The sequence below is a fragment of the Crocodylus siamensis genome, chromosome 10 (genome assembly GCF_052110815.1).
Source record: "Crocodylus siamensis isolate JL-2025a chromosome 10, ASM5211081v1, whole genome shotgun sequence".
NCBI classification, from domain to species: domain Eukaryota; kingdom Metazoa; phylum Chordata; order Crocodylia; family Crocodylidae; genus Crocodylus; species Crocodylus siamensis.
In genome coordinates, this window is record NC_143404.1 from 16,155,047 (window position 1) to 16,174,033 (window position 18,987).

Here is an 18,987-nt window from a genome sequence, read left to right on the forward strand (position 1 = left end):
ATACAGCTTAATTCATTTGGGGAAATGGTATTAATTATGTCAGGAAAAGCAATCTCTTGATGGTGTGAGATGAGTCTACAAAATGCAGTCTGATGATATAGCTGAACTGGTACAGTGCAGTCCTTATTAATTCTTGAGAGACAAGTAACACAAATTATACCTTTTCTGCCAGAGATAGTACAGTACTCGCTTGAATTATGGCCACTTGCTCTTCATTTCTTAAATTCTGTAAATGGAAGAAAAAAAGGCAAATTAGGTGACATCCTTTTTTCGAACATATTTATTATTTTAGAAGAAAATCTTCCTAAGTTCCATTCTCACTCTGCATTTAACATAGAATTAACAGAGCAAATTAACAGAAGTAGTAGAAACTGGCTGCATCTACATGCAATGCTGACTGCGCTGTTGTTACTATGCAGTCATTTACTACTTGTATAAACAAGTAGTGCTAAAAACGTCTTTTTGTGATGCTAATGTGCAGTAACCTAATACTGCTGTGCAGCAGCAACACGTCACAGTTTTTGCCATGCAACACTACTGAGCAGTAGTATCGGGCTACTGCACAGTCAGTGTCTCGTGTAGACATGGCCATTGAGTACACAGACTACTGACTATGTCTAGGATTCTCAAAGGAACCAAGTAGAGGCAGGTATCCAAATTTCAGTAAAATGCAGAGTAAAGCAAGTGCCTAATTCTCTGGGGACCCTTTGCAAATCCCAACCTATACCATTAAAGAGAGTCCTCTCTTGGAATAATGATAATCAGGTTGACTGGACACATCAATAAAATGGTATGTTATATGAAACATGGGACAGAACTAGATTCAGAGTAAATAGGATAGCTCTGCTTCAGAAACACTGGTTTTGTACTGATGTAACTTCATTAGCTTTGGTGTAGTTATTCCATCAGCATATGTAAAAGGAAACTCAGGTTGACACTTGATTACTGATTAATATGTTTTTCATTTTTTTCTTATACAGTTTCTTAAAGTAAACTATGTTATAAGACAGTCCTGGAGATAGGTATTTTTTATTTATTTGTTTGGCAAGACCAAATAAGCAGTAGCATTGTAGCGATTCATTACAAAGACAAATTCCTAAACCCAGTTTTGGTAGGACCACGAGTCCGTGTGGTAGGACAAATTCTTATAATTTTAATCCTACATCTCTCACCTGAATTTGCCAGCAGATATCACCAGGGTAGCAAATGTAGTCAACTCAGGCAAACCAATTCCATTAACACAGGCAATTTATGGCCTCCAAACACCAATGCATTTTAAACTAAAGCTATATTCAATTTGGTAACCTAGCGGTTTGTAGAATAACAAGTCTCTTTAATAACACAATCCTTATATTACATGACTAACAACTGTCTTGTGGGAAATGTATTATCAAAATTTTCTCCTGTTTTACTGGCAAAATATGAGAATATTGGGAAAAATACTTTATACTTTCACTTACCCCATTGTCCCCCAAGATGTCTAACTGCTTTATGAGGTCTGGAATGCTGACGTCCTATGAAAAGAACATAAAGGTGTGATCTGCACACTTCATTAGGATGGTGGTGACTGGTTCCATGAACATGGCTAAGAGCAACAAAACACTGAACATTTAACAAAGGACAGCCATCCAACGTCAATGGTTTTCAGACTTTGCTGATATTACCACATTTTGAATCAAGGTCTACCATTACGGTTGTAACTATAGACCTTATTCTCAGTCTTCTGTGACATCTCAAATTCTTACTTGATGTAGAACCTGATCTAGAAACTTACTTAAAGTTATGAGAAATGAAAAACTGAGCCTTACAAAATGGGATTTGCTGGACAACTTTAAACAGAGGTGGGGCTAAATGCTCTGTCTAGAATAATGTTAACATACCTTCACACCTTCCTTCATACAGTAGATCTGGAGAGCGCTTACACCATCTGAGAATGGGTGGATTTGGAGATTAAATGGTGGGGACCGTCTTTCTCTCTCCTTTAATTAAAGTGGAAACACACATGAAAATGTGTTGGAATAATGGACTCTGTAGGTGAACATGTACTGACTAAACAATTCTTCTCCATAGATGTTCATGCTTTACAGGTTATATGTTCTTTATCTCATAAAAAAACATTACACTGAATTTGATTACAATGGAAAAAAAATCAATGTGCTAAGCAGCATTTAATATTCAAAATTCAAATTGTATTGATTGATTTTAACTGCATGCACTGGTTATATGCTATGTTTCTATCCCTTGATTGGATGAGCATAACCCTAAGATAGGTGTTTGAATTAGAGCAGTCTATATATGTGCTTGGGGATGGGGGTGGGGGTATTTCAGGAGTTCCCAGAGAGTCACTTTAATTAAAACGCCTCACCATCATGTGTATTAAGCCCCCATAGGTTTAAAAATGGCCATGGAATGATTTACCTAAACCTCATTTGACATGGTTTAGATAAAGCACCCCAGCAGCCATTTTTAAACCTGCAGGAACTTATACATGTGAAGATGAGGCCATGCTGGAGCATTCTAATTAGAACACAGAGCATGTGTTGTAATTAGAGTGCGAACCAGCACATGTACAGGCAGCCAAGGTTTCTGATGAAAATACTTTTATTTACAATTCCCTTATTTTGTTAAAAATTGTTGTTCCCAGGAATATTAATTCTTATAAATTTATAAATTATAATACCTGTTGAGAGCAACAAATTCAAAATAGGCCTTTATCCATTTATATGAATACTTTTCAATACTTGCTCAACTCTGAAGATCTTAATCCAAGAGAAGAAGGTCTGTAAATAGATGTTCCTGTGCTTAGAAAGGAATGGAGTGGGGCCCAGTTTTATCTTGAAAACATATTTTAGTGTTTTGGGCACTTAATTGAGTGATTTTTCAATTTACTTCTAAACCAAACAGAAACACAGCTGTCAGCTGAAGCTCTAGGAAAGATTCATAACCAAGGAACTGTCACAACTCTGAATTAGAGAAGGAGGTGAGTTATCACTAAGCTCTGAATTATGAGCAAATGAAGCCCTAAGCATTAACTGAAATCTGCAGCAGAACAATAAAACAAAGATACTGCTGAAAATCCAAAACAAAGAAGGGCTTTGAATCAATAAGCAAAGTCAGCTCAGCTAAATATAACTGCAGATTCACTACTATAAAGGGAAATATAAGCTCACCTTGCTACACATGACAACGAACCTGACATTTTGCAACTTCAAGCACCTTTTAATACTTGTCACCCATCTTCAAACCAGACCCTTAAAGAACTAGGTAAACTTGGGTAGAGAGAGGTAGTTAGCCAGCCATGTTAGGCAAAAGGCAGGGTAAAGACCTTGTAGACTAACTAAATCAAAGAAACATAAGATTTTGTAGACTAAATCACAAACATGACAGCTCACATCATTAGACGCTAGGAGTCATGAATTAAGAATCATGAAAATAAACTACCAGTATGAGTCAAATGCAAAGAAAAGGTGCCAAAAATGGGAATCTGAAACTGAAAACTAAAATGGTGATCAACAAAACCTCTGCTCATCTGTTCTCTATCCCTGAAGGCACCTAACCATCGGAGATACATTATTTTTCTCATTTTAAAGTTCCCCCCATACCTAGAGGTATTCCTCAGTGCATGTCCAAACTCCCCCAGCTTTATCAAGGCTGAGTAGCTGAGTGCCTAGGTCATTACCAGGGTTCCATGTTTTCTGTTCACCGCGGTAAAATGCAGCAAAACATGGATTTTCTCATTTTAAGGAGAAAAATGTGGAAAGGTCAGGTTTCCTCTTGCAGGCTGGCAGAGTTCCAGCCTGCAAGGGGGTGAGGGGTGTGGGAGGAGGGCGATCAGGCGGGAGGCTCCACGTACATGTGAGTGCACACATGCACACAGCAGCCAAGCAGCATGAGAACAGCTCCTTCAGCTTCCTGTTTGTGCATGGGGTGGGGGTGGATGCAGGATGCCCACCGCAGGCTCAGGGATCCCTGCCCTGCTGCTCTCCCCCCAGGAGCCTCTACAGACCAGTGGGCAGGACCAGGTGCGGCAGGACAGAGCAGAGTGGGGTGGAGAGGCACGATGCCACTCTCGGGAGCCCTGCGCCTCCATGGCAAGGTGCTCCCTCTTGCCCAGCAGCAGTAGGGGGAACAAGTATGCACTGCCTGCCCCACTGCTTCCAGGCGGGCAGGGGGCACCTTGCCATGGCAGTGTTGGGCTCCCAGCAGTGGCACTGAGCCTCTCTACCCTGCTCTGGCCTGCTCATTAGGCCGCAGAGGCCCAGGGGAGGGCATCAGGGCAGGGAGCCCCAAGCCCACAGCTGCCAGCCTGCATCCACTCCCCTTCCCAACAGCCACATGGCCCATGGGGGAAGGGGAAGCCAAGCTCCATGCTCTGCTCTGTTGCAGCATCCACCACTTCCCAGCAGCAACTGGGGCTCATGCGCTGTGGATCCAGGTCCATGGCCCTGTAGCTCTGGCAGCTGTGGGACCCCTCCAATAGGGCAAGGGGGAGCAGGGCCCTGTGGGTGGGGAGTGAGGGGCACCAGCAAGGCCGGGGGGCAGTGACTGGGGAGCGAGGGGTACCAGACGGGCCCAGGGGGCTGTGGATTTGGAGTGTGGGGCACCAGCAGGGCCGTGGGGCTGTGGGTTTGGAGTGCGGGGAACCCGCAATGCCAGGGGCTGTGGGTCGGGAGTGAGAGGCACCAGTAGGGCTGGGGGGCAGCTTGGGAATGAGGGGCAATGGTGTAGGCAGGGCATATTAGGGCATTTTAGGGCTGCTCAGCACCACAAAGCAGTTGATGGGGGGCAGTTGCAGTAAATTTACTGTACCCTAATACCAGAACATGTGTGGATGCTGACGCTTTACTGTGGACATAATTAGTCAACTCTGCAGTAAAGCTCATATGTAGATGCATCCTTTGGATGTGTTTACAGATACATTTTAATGCATAGTAACCTATTCTACTTCACATTAAAATGTCACATAAAAAAGTGCAATTATGCTAATGCATAGTAAAATAGGCTACTGCACATGAAGTGCCACTTAAAAACCATGTGCATTCCTAACTGCGCATTAAGGCAGTACATTTCTTTAGTACTTCTGGAGGGACCTAAATTTAATGCTCATTAGAAAAAGTGCTTTAATTAATGCACTTAATGCACATGTAGATGTGCCCTGTGTGTGGCACTTTGTAGCGTCATGATTAGGGCACACACCTGGCAGCTCTGGATTCTGGTCCCTGCTCCCTGGCCTATTTATATATTTTATCCACGGACTGCTTGATTTAAAATACATATACTGGACCAGTGAACAAGGACTGGGATCCACAGTTCCCCTCTTCCTGGTAAGTATGATAGCCCCTAAGTTAGAGTCATGTTCCCTCTTGTGTTTTTTCTCTTTCTCACACCCAACACTTCTTCAGTTATTTTCTGCTCAGAGGCAAAGCATATCAGACAAGAGCATTTTTAACCAGGAAAACCTACAGGCTGCTGTGTAGGACACTGTTCTGTTGTCCTGTAGGATCAATATGTGGGACAATGAGCAACGTGTTTTGCCCAACAAAGTGATGGCACATCATACCAGATCTGTTTCATTTGGCAATGTCTGTTTATACCTTTAGACCCTTGCTCTAATTTCATGGCTCTGCCTCACAAATGGTCTATAGCATATGATAAGTGCTTATTGGCTGGCACTGTCACATCATGCCATGAGTAAGTTCTTTACATGCCATAAGAACTTACTCATGGCATGATGTGACAGTCTCAGCCACTGAGCATGTATCATATGGTAATTTTAGTATTGATATCTCAATAGACTGCTAATATGCAGAGCTATTCAGTTGTATTGCTTTATAGATCATGACCTATGTTTGGCATCTTTACTTCAAGCCTGCAATAAAAGCAAGACTGTCTTGTCAAGCTTGACAACAGCAGCTTGCTCCAAAAAATCAGAAACCTACATCCTCCACTAAAGTAAACTAGCAAAAAAAAAAATTCAAGTCAACTTATACATTCTCTGCTCTCTCCTATGCCTGATGAAGGGTGACTGTGCCTAAAAGCTTTCAGATAAATACAACTTGGTTGCAAATATCTAGTTGGTCTAATAAAAGATATCACCTCTTCCATGAGTTTTGATTCCTTTTGTCTCTAGACCAATACCTGATTTGGAGGCCGAATCTCTGAATCCAAATTGAATTGGGAGACCCATTTAAAGGTCCAAATCTAACTGGAAGCCTCCGAATTGATTTGGAGTTTCAGGTGGTCCCCGCTTGCCACCACAGGGAACTGGACCCAGGCTCCATGCTGATAAGTAGGGGGAAGGAGGGCTGGAGGAGGGGACCATGGGGGGGGGCCCTGCCTGGTCCCATCCCCTGCTGGCTCCCCTAGCCCCCTGAGTGCTCTCCCCACCCCAGCCCCCACCCACTTCCCCACCCCATGGCTTCCCTGCCTGGCCCCAGCATCCCAGCACTTTAAAAAAAAAAAAGAAAAAAGCCCTGCACTCACCAGCTGCAGCAGCGATCAGGACCTCTGGGGGCCTGTGGCAGAGCCCCCCATGCAGGGTGGGACAGTGGGGATTGCCCCCCCTCCCCGCCTGGCGCTTGTGAGGCACCTGCGTGATGTGATAGCTACTGTGTGGGTGCCAGGTGTGGGGGCTGATCCCTGCTGCCCCACACTGCATGGGAAGGCTCTGTCCTGAGCCCTCAGAGGCTCCAATTGCCGCTGCTGTAGCTGGTGAGTGTGGGGCTTTTTTTTTTTAAAGTACTGGGATGCTGGGGCCAGGTGGGGCAGCAGGAGTGGGTGGAGGGTGGGGCCTCACTCACTGCCACCACACCCCCACCACTGACACTGCTGCCGCTGCCTGTTTGATTCAGAGGAGATTTGGCCCAATTTGGTGGCCAAATCTCTGAATCTGAATGGGCCGAATTGAATTGGGACAGTGATTCGAATCACCAAATCAAATCACTGTCCTTCTGAATTGGTTGAATCCGAAGCTGAATCGAATACTCACTGCTTCGCACAGGCCCATTGGATGCCATTCAAGTCAATTAGCGTTTGCTTTTGACACCATGTGAGGCTCAGGGGAAGCATGCTGGTTAAACCTAGGCCTGACCATTCATAAAATACAGGAGATATTATGAGATCTGGGATTTTGGCCATTTCTTTCTCTAATCTATAATAATAATAGGCTTATTCTGTTTGTCTGGGGCACTCTGGTTGTCTTGGCAGCCAATCACAATGCTTACTGAAACAACCAATCAGAGTGCTCTGAACAGACAGAATAAGTGTGTTGTTATTATAGAAGATCCTGAGGCATTTCAAACATATCTGCAGGCCAGTCAGAGCTAGAATGAAGCACTTGGCTCTCCCGCCGCAAAGTGGGCAGGCTCCACCGAAGGAAAAAAAAAAAAGCGATGAGGGGCCTGATCCTTTTTGTTTTTTCCCCAGAGCCTGCCCACTTCTCCAGGCACAAGCTACTGATGGGCCCTGAGCTGCAGGGGTCCCCGGTGCTTCTCTCCATGGTGGCGGCACCCCCTGGGACTGCCTGGGCAGGGTAGCAGCAGGCGGGTACTGCCCAGGGGGTGCCGCCACTGTGGAGGGAAGGACTGGGGTGCCGTGTAGCTCAGGGGCTGCACAACCCAGTGGCAGCTCACTTCCCAGCTGTGAGAGATGGAGGCAGCCTCCAGGAGGAAAAAAAAGAACATCAGGCCCCTCACTGCTTTTTTTTGCCACACAAGCTGCCGCCAGGTCATACAGCCCCTGAGCTGGGGGGGGCGCTGGTGCTTTCCTCAACGGCGGTGGTGCCCCCTGGGGCCACTTCTGCAATAAAAATTTAATTTGCAAATGTTTTGCAGGTTTCAGCTAGTTAGAAATATTGCACCTGATTCACCATTCCGTTACACTCATTTTAAACTGGAGTAATCCCTTGCTTAAATTCAAAGTCCAATTCACAGGCATTTTGGCTTTCAGTTGGCGCCCCCGGTCCCACCGCGAGGAATGACTGTTCATTACTTCAAGCTCGAGGTTCCGGAACTCCAGCAGCTCATTCTGGTCTCGTGCATCCTGAAGCTCCTGTTGTAAGCGGCTGTTTTCTGCTTCCAGTTTTTCTATCTGGTAGAAATATTTGAATTCGTGATTTGTGCCGTCATTATAACAACACTGAATCTTTTTGTGAAACAGAGAGGAAGCAGCATCTCAAGGAACAGAGAGGATTAAAATATCCTGCCTGAAGTAGCCATGGTAAAGGCTTAGCCTAATGCAACACAACAGGCTGTTTCTGTCCCAGGTTTGGGTACCACAAAAAACAGAACCGCAGTTCATTAATGGAGATGAAGGAGTTAAAGCAGAACCTGCTCACTGTTCATTCATTAAATTCACAAATCCAAATTGCACATCCTGAATGTGAAGGTATTTAATGTGTCACCTCTTTAAAAACCAACACTTGAGGATTTCGAGCATACCTTTTCTAAAAGTTCTTGGTTCCTCTTAATGAAAAGTTGTTTATCTTCTACCCAGTGAGAGTCCTGTTTGATAAAGTAACAATGATAAATAAGAATCAAGTGACTATTTCAATACTTAGCCTACGAATTATGTAGTTCAGCATGATTGTTGAAACAAGCCACAAGTGCTTAGTTTAAATACTGTAGTAAAATGTTCTATAGCAGCTGTATTTCATAGCAATATGATAGTCTATTATTTAGCAGCAACACTGTTGAATCCACTGGGCTTTTTCATTAGAAGCTGATACCTCCCTGAAAGTCTATATTGAAATAATGTCCATTATGAAGTCAGGGACAGTGTTTTTAGTGACTGTGCATCCTCTTAGTGGGTTGTAAAATTGGATCCTGATTATTTGTATTTGCTCTGGTACAGTTCACAGGGATATAGGTATTAACCTTACTGTCTGTCCAAATTCTCATTGCGGTTTCGATTTTTTTCAATGTTCTTCATGCCGTCCTAAATTGTTCCATCCTGAAAACTAGGAAGCCTTTAACATGTGACAACACTAGACTCATTTATAACGTGGCAGAAGTGATGCACCCCCATACCTGCACTCGACAAGAATTTTTAGCTAAACTGTAACTGAGCTTTGTAAAGATCTGAAAATTAAGGGCCAGATTCTGATCTGTTACATCAGTGTAAACTCAGCATAATGCCACTGACATCAATGAAATGAGATACTACCAGCATAAAACCAGGCTTAAAATTGTAGAAATGCAACGTATTGTTACTACAAAGTGTCCACTTCTCTGTGTGTGCGACAAGAAGAGGGTGCAAGTCCTTTGACTTATTTTCTGAGTGACTACTACAAACTACTGCTACTAAAAATTCTGTAGTCTCTTGAATGGACAACTGTGCTCGAATCCCACTGTATGTACCAGAAACTCTAGACCTACCCATTCTGCCTCAGTACAATTCAGTGATCACTGGTTGTGTTAGTGTCCAGAATAGCTACAAAATTCTTGATGCGAATGTGATAGCCTAACAGGAACACTGATGGCCCAGCTTCATGAATACGCAGCAGCAGAGATTAGCTACAACAAAAGCAGAAGTTCATGCCCAGTGCAAAATATATACCTGTCCTTTCTGTGCCAGTGTTTTTTCCAGATCTTCAATTTTAGCTTTATACCTCTGGACTTCTGCCTGGAGCTGCTCCTGTGCCTATTAAAATCAGTTACATCATTACACAGTAGAAAGAAGAAATGTATTTAGGGGATTTTCAACAATGAGAAACTGGACACAGGAGATAGCCTAGTCCTATGTCATTATTTACACCCATAAGACATGTGAAAACATTGCTGTGTTACTTAGTTGCATGTTATGCCCTTCTGCATTTGTTTGGCATTGCCATGAATGATGTCACAAGAGCTAGGCAAAAGTTAAGAGGAAGAAATTTATCAGGCCCCACATTATAGATAGAGACTCAGGTTTGGAAGATTTAGTGTAATAGATAATTTGCAACTTTGTCTAAAGTATGTCCCCATGTGAAAGACTCTCAAATGTGTTTTCAAAGAAGGGTGCAATGCTTGATCTCCCAGAAACCTACAGACATTCACTGTGCTTGGAAAAACCTGTGTGTGGCCACCTGCACAACCCGAGGAATTGTACATGCCACTATACAGGATCTTCCACTTGGACACGTCTACATCAATAAAGGGTTTCCTGACTCAGTGGAGGGAAGGCATCTTACAAGTCGATCCATTGTGTTCATTTTTAATAATCTTCTGTTTTACATGGGCTCAGCCAAATGAGTGATGCTGCCATCTATTAAACTGCACAAATATGCTGGTCGGATTCCTTAGATGTTACTTCACTTTTCCCTTTGGGAGGCTTGTATGCTCTGCTTTCTAGCTTCTGCTAAATACTTTCCCTCCCCCAGACAAATACTGACCTTGGCTTCCCTTTCAGCATCTATGATGCCCCCTGTCTGCTCCTGGAGCAATGCATATGCCCTTTGCAGAGCCTGGTATTCCTTTGTTAGCTGTCGAAATCGCAACTCTGATTCTTCCACTGCTAAACTCTGAAGAAACAGAATGAAGATGCTTTGTAAGAAGAAAACATAGGAGCACTGGAAAGGGAAGGAATGCCTAAAATGGGCTCTCATGGTTACTCCTGGCTATAGTTTCACCATGTCTTGACAACCAACATTGATGTAAAATGGCTTTTAAATGCGTGTGTTGCAGTGGTAATAAGGGTGTTGAGTTTAGAAACCTAAATGAAACATGTAGTTTTATATTTTTGTACATTATGGCCAATCTGGCCTTGGGTTAATTTTGCTTCAAATTTAGCTACTTTGGTCACAGACAGATAAGCCAGGATAAACAAAAAAAATTCCACTACTCCTTGCCACACTGTGGGAAATCGGTGTCTTCTACAATGACTGGCATCTTTAATTTTTTGATACAAAGACTTGTTCATGAGATTGACCATTGCTAGTGGATTTACCTAGCAGCTGGACAGTCCTCTAGCATCTCACTACTAAAATGCTTATCTTTTTAGCTTAGGTGATAAGGTTTCTGCTTTCAGTGCTGAAGGCTCTCATGTACTATCTTTGATGACATTCAAGGTATTTGTAGGCAAAGGCAGCCGTGGCTCATTACGAAGGGAAACGTGCTTCTGTGATGTCAGTTAATGAAAAGAGCCTAGTGACAATCTTGAGAACCCCCGGACTCAAAATCAAATGGGAGTGGATAGTGTTTTGGACATTCAGGGAGAACTGTAAATCAGGACTTGAGGAAATACCCGAAGGAACAGATTCAGGGCTCTATTTCCTGCCTGATGGAAGTGACTGATGAGCTTGTTGACCAGACTATTATCAGTTAAAAGTACTGTTTAGAAAACCATCTGAGCTTAGCAGTCACAGGCTATTTGGATATTCATTTATTTTTATTCATATCCAAAATTAGTAATCCTAGGTTCTAGAAGCTAGATTTTCAAAATTCTTCAGGGTTTGAGTTTCAAGGTCTCAGCATACAACTGAGGCAGCATTTACAGAAGAGCTCAGTACTGCTTGTGAATCTAAGCATCTGAAATATTTTGGGATTCTAATCACCTACGCTCTTGAAAGTTTGGCTCAAATTGTGGAGAGGAAAGGAAATCTTACTTCATCCAGGTCATCATCTGGCGTTGCTGGTGTTCTGTCTGTTCTAAATGAGGCCATGGATGAGGTTTCTGAGTCCATAGAATCATCATCATACCCGAAAACTGTATCCACTACATGTCTCTAAAGAAGGAAAAAAACACAGGGAGCTCTGAACATCTTCTGGAGGCAAATAGCATGGGTTTGCATATTGGGAAAATATAAATCAGTTCCAACAAACATCAGGAAGCACTTTAAAAATGTAAAGAGCCACAAGACATGAAAGGATGACAACAGGCTTATATCCCCATCAGGAAATGTGTTTGGAAGGATTCAAGCACAGGTCCGAATCATCAGCTGGTATACACCACTTTACTCCAGTGAAGTCAATGGAGCTGTACTGACTGCACTATTTGAGAATCTGACTCATATCAGAAAATTAATGAGAACAGCATTTCCTTCTTCACCCCATTAGAAGGATATAAATTCATACATTGCTATCACATAACAATGCTCAGAACAAGACCGTCAACATTTAGGCCCATGAGGATAGGGTCCGATTAAATACCTGTTGTGCAAAAAAGAGACAATGGGCATAATTCTTCTCTTCCTGACACTTGTGTGTATTTGGGAAAGGCTTTACACTAACAAAACTAATATAAAGGAAAGGAGAATTAAACTTCATATTAGTTTTCACTACTATGGTAAAGACTGACTTACAGAGAATGTTTTTTACAATACGTGTTCTGGATGTGTAGTGTCTAATATCCCACTGTTTCACTGAATTAATGACTCCAAAGAAACATTCTGAGTTATATCCTAAGATTGCAGAGCTGCTTAACCAGCAGGTTTGGGTTTCAGGACACAGATTTCAGCATTTAAGACTTGGCACAAAGCATGGTAGTGGTAAAGACAGACTGATCAATGAGTATTTAAGATGCATTTTCAGTAGAGCATTTTTCTTCTTTTAATGCTGTCAGATTACAGCCTTCTAATGAATTCCCAGAATTTGAGTCATGCAGAAGGATGAACTGAAGATGCCAAGAAATTCTGGTGCACATATATTTTTCAGAAATGAAGATCACTGCTGTATCCTCCTGCATGGGATAATTTCTGGTTTATTTATGTAGAAATAAAGTTAAATATGGACATACGGGGCACATCTACACAAGATGTTTTACTGCACAGCAGAATCATTTGCTGTGCAGTAAAGCATCACTGTCCACACATGCACAGCAATTAGGGCACAGCAGACTAATTTACTGTGCTGCCAGACCATCCTGTCAGATACAAGCTGTATCTGGCAGCGTAGTTAATTACTATGCTTAAACGCACATGTAGACAGTGACATTGGGATTAGTTTATTCCAGCTCAAATTGGTGGTGTTCTAAAATATGCCAAGGGACTAGACTAGACTAGACAAGACCCAGCATCAGGGCAATATAACAGTGGCCTAAGTCCTTTGCATGTATCTACAGAGGTGAGTTATTAACTCCGTGCTGCTCAGCTGCATCTCAAGATCTAGGCCAGAGATTTCGGTTTGTAAAAATGAGAGTCAACGTGACTTTTACTTCAATAAGGATGTCAGGATTGGCCCTGAAGGCTTAGGATAAACTGACAGAAGCAGGTAGAGTGGAGAGTCTCTAGGGACATAGATAAATCTGTACAGGCCTTGATAATGGTATTTATGGAAAAGATGGTGGCAAGTAAATCTAATATGATCTAGAAAGGAAAAAAACCCGCCACTAAAAACAAAATGGGCATTTTCAAATAAATCTTGGAGAAATAGGGATTGAAAACATTTTCCTGAAGAAACTGAAACTCTTATGAGCCCCACTGCTGAGAGTGCTCAAAGGTATTGTTGAGTTGCAATAATCATGATATATTATCCTGAAAAGCACACTGGCATTACTATATAATAACCTACTATTCCTCTTACCTTAATGGGCTTTGAACTTCTTTTATGTTTTCTTCGACGAATAAGCTTTTCCCTGTCCTGAGAAATAAGGTTAATGGTTAGATGCAAAGTTTCTAGTTGTATTCAGACATAAACACTCAGATACACAGTCGTGCAGTGAATCAGTGTAGTTCCACTGACTCCAAATAACTCACGTTCATTTGGGAAAACGGATGATCCATTTCAATGTGCATCAAGCAGAAGACTATTCTCTAAGGTCAGTAGGGCCTTGTCTGAAAAGAGGTCCTAGATACTTGTCTCGTTGCCACATGTATTTATTAAACAATAGGGCTTGATCAATCTCCCATGGAAATAAATGGAAGTCTTTACTTTGGGAGTTTGCTGGGGCCCAGCAGGTTTGAAATGTACTATTTGCCCTGTCTGCAGATGTGCTACTTAGGTGTCTCTTCTTTTGAAAAGATTAGTCTATGTTATTGATTACTTCACAACCGTGTCCCAAGTAGGAAAGAGGTCTTAGAAGACTTTTTTAGAAAGTTTCTTTCATATTATTATGCAAATATATTTGAAAGGTACATTTCACACTAAGAGCTGCAACCAAATTACTAGTGAAAAGTTGTCTAACAACATTGGATCCTGTGTCACACTGGAGAACAGTATCGTTTGTATTTTTCTTAAGGGGATTCTAATATCTGCTCTCCTCAATGTACCCAAGATTCAAACGTACAGTGTTACAGAGAGGGCTGAACAGTGAAAGGGAGAACGCTTTCCTTTGCTAGGACTCCTGTTCTATCTGTTAGAACCAGTCTTGTCACCGTGGGCACAAAGAGCGTGTTTACATGTGCTCTGGGAGTGGAGGTGGCACTTTAGAGTGGCTCTGACAGCCACTCTAATTAAAGCGCTGCCAGCGTCTTGTGTATCAGCGTCTCTGCACTTCAAAAAGGTGGCGGGGTGCTAAAGGTCATCCAACAAGCTATAGTTAAAGCGCCCCACCTTCCATTCTGAAGTGTGGGGACACTGATACATGAGACACGGAGGCTGCTGGAGCACACTAATTGCATGCTCCAGCAGACTTGATTAATTGAGTCTGCTCTGGCACGCTGTAATTACAGCGTGTCGGAGCAGCCTCCCGGCATGTCTCCAGACACCCAAAGCCTTTTTATCTCCTGCTTACAACATTTGGAACTGTTTTCTTTGTTTTTCTGTCTTCCTTACACCTTTTTGCCTCAAATTTCATCTGCAAAACTAATTTCTTTCTCCCTTCCCTATACAGAACTCTGAAACTTTATTCTAATTGGAATAAATCTAGTTGCATTAGACATTCTACAACTTCTATATATGTTTTAGGCTTATATTTTTCTAAGTTATTGAATCTTGAAACCATATTACTGACCCCATTCATTTTATGAGACTGGTTTGTGAAACACTATAGGTGCCTGATATTGAATGAAACCTCTGTTGCACCCTACAAAGAGCTAAGTGTGGGCTACGCACCCAAATATTTGTCCAGCTTCCAAAGAGGGCCTTGCATCCTATGTGGAGCTCTGTGCTGCTATAGTCACAACATTGTCTGTACTGGAGCTAGTTAAACTAGTTTAAAGTTATCTTGGGTATGTTTATGAAAGCTCTTTTGCATGCTGTGGGATTGCAGTGTAGGGAGAGAGTTAGACATCAAATTACAGATTATGCATGCCTATGAAATGATACAAATTATACTCATACAACAAGTATATAGGTTATAGCTGTGTTGGTCTAAGGACATAGGCAGACAAGGTTCTATGGGTAAATCTGATGTCTTTTATTAGACCGACTCAAATAGTTGCAAAGAAGATTTTTTTCCAACTATTTGGGTTAGTCTAATAAAAGATATCAGATTTACTCAAAGAAACTTGTCTACCCAAAGGCTTGCCATAAAAATCAAGTCTGGATTTTAATATATAAATATATATTAAAATCCAGACAAGAGAGAGAGAGAAAGAGAAAGAGAGATGCATGTATGTATAGCACTATATACAGCAAGTCTGGATATATACATTATAATATCTTTATATATATATATATTTATAATGTTTATATAGATATATATAAACAAACATTATAAATGGTATAGTATAATGTATATATGTATGTATAAGCACACATACACACACTATTAAATAATATATACATCTTCAAAAAATATAATAAGATATAACAACACATTATTATAAAAACATATGTAGTCATTCAAATCTTGTATGCCTTAAAATGGAGATACTATTTATCTAGGAAATTCTTTTAATTCTTGATGGTCTAACATACCCTTGTCAACTCATCAATTATGTTCTGTTGTTCTATAACCTGCAGCTTTAAAAACTCAGTTTCTTGCTCTTCATTTGCTTGATCCAGGTCATTGAGAGATTTTAATTTCTTTAGAGGAGGATGTGATGTCATTTTTTCTCTCTGCGGTAATAACATAAAATAATAGAAAGGAAATGAACAGATTCAGAGCTTAAAAACAAACAAGCAGAAATCTTCCTCTTTGGACATAACTCCTCTCCTTCCCCCTGCCTAAAAAAATGTCTGTATTTTTTCAATACAACTGCAAAACTGTCATGACTTAACTACTCATTAGCACCACTTAACTGTAGAGTTATACTGAATGTCAGGAAATTAAATTCTGTGTGCAGGTATGTACGCGCACACACGCACACACACAATCACACAATCGCACATTCATCATACTCATTCCCCCCAGCCCCCTCCATTGACATTGCTGTCTATAAGGAAACTATTTCTTTAAGTTAATGGAGCTCCTCGATCTACTGGTATAGAGACATGTAATTCTACAGGTGTAGAAGGGTTCTAGGCCAGGGGTTGTCAACTGGGCGTACACGTACCCCTAGGCACATTCCCACATGTTGTCTCTTACCCAGGGGAGGGGGAGGGCATGTCAGGTGCCACCGGCTCCACACGGCACACCATGGCATGTCCCTGCCCCCGCACCCCTCCCCCAACTTGCTGTCCTGATTGGCTGCTGGGTCATTGCCCTCAGCCAATAGCTGATGGCGAGGAGGTACCCCTTTACAGACAGACGTGGGGCAGTGGGGTTTCACGCAGTCACCCACCACTCTGCACTGCCACCTCCCAGAAGCAGCCAGGGAGGGTGAGGGCAGCGGCTCCCCTCTGCGGGCCGCATGGGCACTGCCCAGCCGAACGGACGTGGTGGGATGGGGCTCTCCATATCCAGCTGCTACCACCAGGAGGCTTGTTAAAAAAGGTTGAAAAACCCTGCTCTAGGCTGTTGTCTACATATATTTCACCTGTTGTTTCGAGACTGTGGATTAGTTATGAAGTCCTAGGCTTCAATGTCTGATTAGCTGCACGTCAAATTATGCTTGCATACATAATGACTCATCTTAATTAGTAGTCTGATAGAACCAAAATGACAAAGCAGTCAGCCTGCTCAAGACAAGTGTAGTAGGTATCATGGGTCAGGGATGATATCCATCAATGTGCCATGTGTGGGACATCTTCTCAGCACCTATCTGCTGAAACTGTAGTCAATGGCATTAGATCTCCATTGTATTAATACCAGAAACTCCTAAATGAATGAGAGTCAAATACAAGCCTTATAAATCCAGAAGGATTTCATTTAACAAATCTATAAACAGAAAAGCTTTTCCAGCGTGGAAAGAAAGAAATAGCAGGTACAACAGAACCAATATTTGAGGTGAAATTTATGGCCTCTTCCATCAAGTTTGCCTGCCCACCTTTCCACATGCATCTAGCTATGCCCACATAGAAGTAAGTTCACAATTGCCTGAATTACAAATTTAATGTATATGAGAAGTAAGGATTTTTGTGGGTGGGCGATATCTTCTTTTGGACCACCTGCATGGCTAGGATGAAGTTAGACAAGCTTTCAAACACAAGATATTCTTCATCAGGTTCATCAGTCTCCATAATTCCTGCACCATGATGGCTACACTATCAGTCCAACAGTACCAAATTTAATTTATGAAAGACCATATCAAAGTCCTGGGGTGGGTGAACATATGTATGCACACACACACACATGCATGCGCACACACACGCACAGTCCTTGACTGGTGTTCAATAGCATTCTACATTCAATACCATTTCTACATTTTCTTTAGTGACAGCTTTAAGTTTTTCCTCCATGCGCTGTAAGGACAACATCAATTCATCGTTTCTCTTGGTGAGGCACTTGTTCCTTTCCAGGAGAGGTTTGCATTGTTTTTCAGCTTCTCGGACACGTTTCAGCTGTAATAATAATGAATAATGGCCTGGTTAAAAAAATATACTCCCTTTTTCCTCACTATGAGCTCTTGGTTTAGCTCTCTTTCCTGGGGGATTGTAGCCCTTGCTAAAGCAAAGTCCCATAGGAAAATTATCAAATGGAAGTGACAAAAAATAAAAATACCTTGCTGCTATTTAACACTTGTTATCCACAGATTTTAAAGTACTTTGAAAGGTAGTAACACTGAAGATGGGGAAACTGAGGCATATACTGGGATGAAATGACTTGCCCCAGATCTCCCAACAGACTACTGGTAGAGCTTGGAACAGAAACCCATTTTCTTTAGTCAAGGCTCCACGCCCTACAGACAAATGATACAGACCTTTTCACCAAAAGGAAGATTTGGATGTCTGCAGCTTGTCCAAAACACCCTAATTGTAAATACTGCATCCATACAGTGAGTCCTCAGTGGACAACAGAAAACATTTTTATTTATAACACAGTGGATTTTTAAAAATCAAATCATTGTTTAGCAGGGAAAAAGCATTATAATACATAGTGCTGAATTCTACTACTGTTAAGTCTAAATTCCTCTATATATGAAATTCCCCTTTCCTTAGAAGATGAGGTTCTCTGAACAACACTATTAAAAAAATCCTTATTTTAATGGGAAGGAAGACACATAATTATACATGAAGTTGTACTTTGCCTGTAGCAGTACTCTGGATCATAATATATTATTTAATAAATGTGCTCATTACAATCAAACTCTCTAAGAAATGTTTACAGTCTTTCTTCTAAGAAATGACATTGTCTCATTAAAGAAAAAAAGACTTTGGCTATTTAAAAGTATGCATCAAATTATAATCAATTAGACTGAATATTCAGGCTATTATTTGCTAAATGCTGTAGGAACTTGGTTTTTGAGAGATGTAACTAATGTAAGCAATACACGTTAATGCATTTTGCTGTATTACAATTGTGATAAGACATGATTTTATGAGCTTTAGTTAATTAATACCACTGATGTGAATGAGATATCTACACTGAAGCCAAATGAGTCAATTATGATTCCTGTGCTCACACTGAATACAATGGAACGGCTCTGCATTTCAAAACCTTAATCTTTAACCAGAATTGCAGAAATGCTGATGGTCAAAAAAGTGCAGATGTCCACGGCAAGGCATACCTATTGCATGCTAAAATAAATCTGTCAAAGAAATGAATTTACTGTAATCCATTCTCTGTAGATCTGATATTTATACTGTCCTC

At 41.6% G+C, this 18,987-nt stretch overlaps 1 protein-coding gene across 3 annotated transcripts in view; it reads right to left on the reverse strand.

The window, feature by feature from the left end:
- Nucleotides 1-18,987, reverse strand: part of JAKMIP2 (janus kinase and microtubule interacting protein 2) — a 125,660-nt gene that overhangs the window by 22,211 nt on the left and 84,462 nt on the right. For 2 of the 3 annotated variants that reach the window (XM_090064690.1, XM_090064689.1), the window contains exons 6-16: nt 17,592-17,738; nt 15,774-15,914; nt 13,497-13,553; nt 11,582-11,701; nt 10,370-10,498; nt 9,556-9,639; nt 8,439-8,501; nt 7,990-8,088; nt 1,881-1,979; nt 1,461-1,514; nt 161-226 (exon numbers count right to left, since the gene is read on the reverse strand). In XM_090064690.1, the coding sequence (XP_089920816.1) occupies nt 161-226; nt 1,461-1,514; nt 1,881-1,979; nt 7,990-8,088; nt 8,439-8,501; nt 9,556-9,639; nt 10,370-10,498; nt 11,582-11,701; nt 13,497-13,553; nt 15,774-15,914; nt 17,592-17,738 (1,059 nt within the window). The remainder of the gene's footprint in view (nt 1-160; nt 227-1,460; nt 1,515-1,880; nt 1,980-7,989; nt 8,089-8,438; nt 8,502-9,555; nt 9,640-10,369; nt 10,499-11,581; nt 11,702-13,496; nt 13,554-15,773; nt 15,915-17,591; nt 17,739-18,987) is intronic. The other variant, XM_090064691.1, reaches the window with a different exon arrangement.